Source organism: Rhinopithecus bieti, unplaced genomic scaffold (assembly GCF_001698545.2).
Source record: "Rhinopithecus bieti isolate Rb0 unplaced genomic scaffold, ASM169854v2 scaffold_12070, whole genome shotgun sequence".
Classification (NCBI taxonomy): Eukaryota; Metazoa; Chordata; class Mammalia; order Primates; family Cercopithecidae; genus Rhinopithecus; species Rhinopithecus bieti.
Window position 1 is genome coordinate 2,422,954 of NW_016807449.1, and position 6,767 is coordinate 2,429,720.

At 52.1% G+C, this 6,767-nt stretch overlaps 1 protein-coding gene across 1 annotated transcript in view; it reads left to right on the top strand.

Annotated features, from left to right (window-relative positions):
- TEAD2 (TEA domain transcription factor 2) overlaps positions 1-6,767 on the top strand; it is a 22,732-nt gene that overhangs the window by 2,180 nt on the left and 13,785 nt on the right. Inside the window, 5 exon segments of the mRNA XM_017882036.1 lie at positions 1,538-1,600; positions 2,761-2,772; positions 3,313-3,420; positions 3,526-3,584; positions 3,665-3,683. Of these exon segments, the coding sequence (XP_017737525.1) occupies positions 1,538-1,600; positions 2,761-2,772; positions 3,313-3,420; positions 3,526-3,584; positions 3,665-3,683 (261 nt within the window).

Genomic DNA, 6,767 nt, shown 5'->3' on the forward strand with positions numbered 1-6,767 from the left:
TAGCCAGGATGGTCTCGATCTCCTGACCTCGTGATCCGCCCGTCTCGGCCTCCCAAAGTGCTGGGATTACAGGCTTGAGCCACCGCGCCCGGCCCTAGACTCTTTTTAAACATCCAGATCTTTTTGTTGTTGCTTTCTCTGGAGATGGGGTCTTGCTCTGTCACCCAGGCTGGAGTGCAGTGACACGATCTTGGCTCACTGCAACCTCCCCTTCCCGGGATCAAGCGAATCTCCTGCCTCAGCCTCCTGAATAGCTGGGATTACAGGCCTGCGCCACCACGCCCAGCTAATTTTTGTATTTTTAGTAGAGATGGGGTTTCACCGTGTTGGTCAGGCTGGTTTCGAACTCCTGACTTCAGGTGATCCACCTGCCTTGGCCTCCCAAAGTGCTGGGATTACAGTCGTGGGCCACTGCGTCTGGCCAGTTTTTGTTGTTTTTGAGACAAAAGTCTCACTGTCTCCCAAGTTGGAGTGCAGTGCCGTGATCTCAGCTCACTGCAGCCTCCACCTTCTGGGTTCAAGTGATTCTCCTGCCTCAGCCTCCCAAGTATCTGGGATTACAAGCACGCGCCTCTACATCTGGCAAATTTTTATTTTTTTTTGTTTTTGTTTGAGACAGAGTTTTACTGTTGTCGCCCAGGCTGGAGTGCAGTGGCGAGATCTTGGCTCACTGAAAGCTCCTCCTCCCGGGTTCAAGCGATTCTCTTGCTTTAGCCTCCCAAGTACGTGGGATTACAGGCACACCTCACCACGCCTGGCTAATTTTTTGTATGTTTAGTTTAGTAGAGGTAGGGTATTGCCATGTTGGGCAGGCCGGTCTCAAACTCCTGACCTCAGGTGATCCACCTGCCTTGGCCTCTCAAAGTGCTGGGATTACAGGCGTGAGCCACTGTGCCTGGCCCTAATTTTTGTATTTTTAGCAGAGACAGGGTTTCACCATGTTGGCCAGGCTGGTCTTGAACTCCTGACGTCCAGTAATCCGCCCATCTAGGCCTCCCAAAATGTTGTGATTACAGGTGTGAGCCACCGCGCCTGCTCTAAACAACCAGATCTTGCATGAACTGAGTGAGAAGTCACTCGTTATCAAGGAGATGGTGCAAAGCCATTCATGAGGGGTTTGCCTCCATGATCCAATACCTCCCACCAGGCCTCACCTCCAACACTGGAGATGGCATTTCAGCATGAGATTTGGAAGGGACAGATGTCTGAACTGTATCAGCACGTCTGTTCGTGTGCTCTCGCTGTGCCTATTTGGGGATAGTTTTTCTAGCGGTTGTGTTAGACCCAGGGGAGCCACAGAGAGCATGATGGAGGGGAAGGAGGCCTGGATGGGATGGGTCCCGGGAGGATCTGTGGTGTTCGAGAGCTTCTTTATGGACATTTGTGTTTGGGTGCTCCTGAGACGGCTCTCGTCTTCAGTGTGTTTGTCACCTTTCATGTTCCAGCAGCTCAGTGAGGCACCTGGAGGGAGAGAAGGGGTAGTGAACATAGGGGCGGTGGCTGTGGCCTGAATCTGCTTCTCCGTTGATACTTCCAGGTTTCTAGTCACATCCAGGTTTTGGCCCGAAGGAAATCGAGGGAAATCCAGTCCAAGTTGAAGGTAGGGACCAAAGCAGACATCCTGAGAGGGGGACAGAGACTGGGGGTTGGGGGACCAAGACCCAGAAAGAGAGGGACAGAGACCCAGGGACAGGGGGACAGAGACTTAGAGGGGGGAGGACCGAGAGTCAGAGAGAAAGGGACAGAGACCCAGGGAGAGGGGGACAGAGACTTGGGGAGGGGACCGAGACCCAGAGACAGAGGGGGACAGACCTCAGGTGAGGGAACTCTGTGGACAGGGCGGGGGGTGCAGTCATCCAGGTGGGGAGTCAGTGGCCCATAAAGGGAGATGCCTAGGGATGGTGGTGTGGTTGCTGAGACCCTGGGCAGGGAGCGATAGCATGGAGAGAGCTGAAGGTTTTTGCTCAGGACAGTGGGAAGGATGAGCCATCGGTCCCCTCCCTTGACCACTGTTCCTGTCCCCCTCCCTTCCCTCTGCTCCTGTCCCTCCTTTCCCTCTTCCTGGCGGTCTCATTTCTTCCCCAGTCTTGTGCTGTGAAAGCCTCCTCTTTGTCTCCGCTGGGTGGTTTTCCTATTTCCTGGCCTTCGTGTGATCTGCCTACTCTTTGTGCCCAGAAATCTTCATTCTCTGGTGGAGAGTCCTCATTCATTTCCTTTTCCTCATGCTTTGGATTTCCTGGTTCCTCTTGGCCAGAGACCCTCATTTTCTCCTCCTTCTGGGTGTGCGGGGTTTTTCTGTCGCTTTTTCTGGACTTGGGGACAGTCGCTTCCTGTTTTTGTTATTTTTTTTTTGTATCCAGCAGCTTTCCCTTTCTTTCTCTCTAGGTCTGAAACCCTTCCCTTCCGGTCTGTTCTCGACCTTCTCTGTTCCCTGTCTGTTCTGTCTGGATTGGGAAACATTCACCGCGTCTTCCCGCTGGCTCTGAAATTCTCATTTCCTGTCTCCTGGACATCTGGGAACCTTCTGGCTTTCCTTGTTCTAGAAACCCTCATCACTGTCTTTCTGGGCAGGGAGCCCCTTTTCCCCTCCAGGGCTGGCCAACTCCTCTTCCTGTTCTGCATCCATCCCTTGGCACTGCTCAGCTCAGGGTGGCGGGGCTGTGCGGGCGGATAGGGCAGGGAGGTGGGGGAGTCCGGGCCACACTTCCTAAGTCATGTTTTCTTTCCTCCTTTGGCACCCTCCCCCACCCCCACGGGCAGGCCCTGAATGTGGTAAGTCCCCTTGCCCATCCTCCCACCCACGCTCACTCCAGACTAGTGCCCTGTCCCTGAGGAGGGGCAGAGGGCTGTGGTGAGAGGTTCAAACCTCCCCCAACCCAACCCTTTGCCATTATTTTTTCCTTTTTTTTTTTTTGGAGACAGGGTCTTGCTCTGTCGTCCAAGCTGGAATGCAGGGGCGTGATCTCCACTCACTGCAACCTCTGCCTCCTGGGTTCCAGAGATTCTTGGGCCCCAGCTTCCCTAGAAGCTGGGATTATGGGTGTGCGCCACCACACCTGGCTAATTTTTGTATTTTTAGTAGAGACAGGGTTTCACCATGTTGGCCAGGCTGATATTGAACTCCTGACCTCAAGTGATCGGGCTACCAGAGTGCTGGGATTACAGGCGTGAGCCACCATGCCCGGCCACCAACCCTTTACCTTGACTCCCCACCTCTGCACCTCCCCATCTTTGCCCCACCCTGGCACCACCTCCCTCTTGCCATGTTGACTGGGATGCCACTCTCACATGAACTTCCACCTCCTCCTCCAGGACCAGGTTTCCAAAGACAAGGCTTTCCAGACAATGGCGACCATGTCCTCTGCCCAGCTCATCTCCGCGCCTTCCCTGCAGGCCAAACTGGGTCCCACCGGTCCTCAGGTGGTCCAGATTGGGGATTGTGGGACTTGGGGGCAAAGGGGGATGGATGAGGCTGCAACTGTCCACAGGGGACTGACCAGCCATTTTTCTTTGTGTCCTATCCAGGCCTCTGAGCTTTTCCAGTTTTGGTCTGGGGGATCTGGGCCCCCCTGGAATGTTCCAGAGTGAGTACTATGTATCCTGGTTCAGCGCTTGCCCCCCACCCTCACACCTCCACAGAGACCTTTCTCACTCCGCCATCTAGCTCCAATCTCCCCTCTTTTGTTTATTTATTTATTTATTGACATGGAGTCTTGATCTGTCGCCCAGGCTGGAGTACAGTGGTATGATCTCGGCTCACTGCAACCTCCGCCTCCTGGGTTCAAGCAGTTCTTCTGCCTCAGCCTCCCGAGTAGCTGGGACTACAGGTGCCTGCCTCCATGCATGGCTAATTTTTGTATTTTTAGTAGAGATGGGGTTTCACCATGTTGGCCAGGCTGGTCTTGAACTCCTGACCTCGTGATCCACCCACCTCAGCCTCCCAAAGTGCTAGGATTACAGGCGTGAGCCACCGTGCCCAACCTCTGTTAGGTGGTTCTTAGACCTGAGGGTAGAACAGAGGTTATAATTAATCTTCTCTTAGATTCAGAAGGAAGAAAATGTTTCCCAGAGGTAAGTGGGAGTGTCCTTTTCAGTTCTGAGAGAGCCTTGAGGTGACAGGATATGTTTCTAGCCTACAAGAATAGAAATGGGCCCCAGAAGATGATGAAAAGTGCTTTTTTTTTTTCTTTTTTATACAGGATATTCCTCTGTTGCCCAGGCTGGGGTGTGGTGGCACAATCATGACTCACTGCAGCCTCAGCCTCCTAGGTTCAAGCAATCCTCCTGCCTCAGCCTTCTGAGTAGCTGAGACTACAGGCGTGTGCCACCACGCCTGGCTAATTTTTTTGATTTTTTGTAGAGACAGTGGTCTTGTTGTGTTGCCTAGGCTGGTCTCGAGCTCCTGGGCTCAAGTGATCCTACTCCCTGGACCTCCCAAAGTTCTGGGATTACAGGCGTGAGCCACTGTGGTGGGCTGGGGGTGTATTTTTCAGCCCAGAGAAGAACTGATGGATCCAGGCTAGGCATTGATTGGCTAGTGTAGCTGCAGGATGGTGAGGCAGGAGTGTTGACAGCATTGCCAGAGAAAGAGTGCAGTGAGGACTGGGTGCGGTGGCTCACGCCTGTAATCCCAGCACTTTGGGAGGCTGAGGCGGGTGGATCACGAGGTCAGGAGATCGAGACCATTCTGGCCAACATGGTGAAACTCCATTTCTACTGAAAACACCAAAAAAAAAAAAACTACACACAAAAAATTAGCTGGGTGTGGTGGCAGGCACCTGTAGTCCCAGGTACTCAAGAGGGTGAGGCAGGAGAATCGCTTGAACCCAGGAGGCAGAGGTTGCAGTGAGCTGAGATTGTGCCACTGCACTCCAGCCTGGGCAACAGAGTGAGACTCCATCTCAAAAAATAAACAAACAAATAAATAAATAAATAGAGTGCAATGACAGGCTGTGGGATCTAGACTGGAAGAGAAGGAAGGTCACTAGGGAACCGCTGCTGAATGGGGACATGGGAAGCATCAGATCAAGTACCTGGGGCTGAGAGTTTTGCAGGGGAGGGTGCTGAGCTGGAAGGTGGGGGGTTGGGCAGGCACTGCACTGACGCTGGGGTTTCCACTTTTATGGAGCTGTTAGTCAAATGGGGGAAATGAGTGTTAATCAAATAATCACCTGCATAAACAGAAAATTGAAGAATGTGTGAGGTGCTGTGAAGAACCACAGCAGGTTCTAGGGTGGAGGAGAAAATTCTAGGAGTTTCTCTGAGAAGATAACATTGAAGCCTAGGTAGGACTTAGGTGAAGAATGGGAGTGGGAGGCCCGGCACGGTGGCCCACGTCTGTAATCCCAGCACTTTGGGAGGCCAAGGAGGGCGGATCACTTGAGGTCAGGAGTTTGAGACCAGCTTGGCCAACGTGGTAAAACCCCATCTCTACTAAAAATGCAAACAATAGCCAGGCATGGTGATGCGCTCCTGTAGTCCCAGCTACTCTGGAGGCTGAGGCAGGAGAATCGCTTAAACCTGGGAGGCAGAGGTTGCAGTGAGCTGAGATTGTGCCACTGCACTCCAGCCTGGGCAACAGAGTGAGACTCTATCTCAAAAAAAAAAAAAAAAAAAAAGAATGGGAGTGGGAATATATTAGGCAGAGACAATAGCACATGACAAGGTCCCGAGGTAGGAGATCTTGCTGGGTTCCAGGAATCTAGAGGAGGCCAGTCTAGTATTTGTTGAGTGCCTACTAAGTGCCTGATACTGTGCTTGGTTTGGGGGCACAGCAGTAAGACAGGTGAAATCCCTGCCTTCACAGAGCTTCATATATTTGGGGCTGGGAAGAGACCGACAATAAACATATCAACAGTGGATTAATCAGAAAAGGAGGCCGGGCACGGTGGCTCATGCCTGTAATCCAGCACTTTGGGAGGCTGAGGCGGGTGGATCACTTGAGGTCAGGAGTTTGAGACCAGCCTGACCAACATAGTGAAACCCCATCTCTACTAAAAAAATACAAAACTAGCTGGGTGTGGTGGCACAGCCTGTAATCTCAGCTACTTGGGAGGCTGAGGCAGGAGAATCGCTTGAATGCAGGAGGCAGAGGTTGAGGTGAACCGAGATCACTTCATTGCACTCCAGCCTGGGCAACAAGAGCAAAACTCTGTCTCAAAAAAAAAAAAAGAAAGAAAAGAAAAGGAATAAATATGAAAAATAGAGCAGGGGCCGGGTACGGTGGCTCAAGCTTGTAATCCCAGCACTTTGGGAGGCCGAGACGGGCGGATCACGAGGTCAGGAGATTGAGACCATCCTGGCTAACACGGTGAAACCCCATCTCTACTAAAGAATACAAAAAACTAGCTAGGTGAGGTGGCAGGCGCTTGTAGTCCCAGCTACTCGGGAGGCAGAGGCAGGAGAATGGCATAAACCCAGGAGGCGGAGCTTGCAGTGAGCTGAGATCGCGCCACTGCACTCCAGCCTGGGCGACAGAGCGAGACTCAGTCTCAGAAAAAAAAAAAAAAGAAAAATAGAGCAGAGTGTATTAGCTCTATTTTAGACAAGGGACAGAAAAGGCCTATCTGAAGAGGTGGCTTTGACGATTAGAGATTATGTCAATGGGCAAAGTATTGAAGTTTAGATTTTAGAATTGGGATGACAAGGTCTAGGGCAGAACCCATGGGAGTCAGGGTCTGGAGGTCCCTGGAGTTTGTCATCTGATCTTGGTCTGTTGACCCTTGACATCTTTTCTGACCTTTGACCCCCATATCCTATCTCTCTGA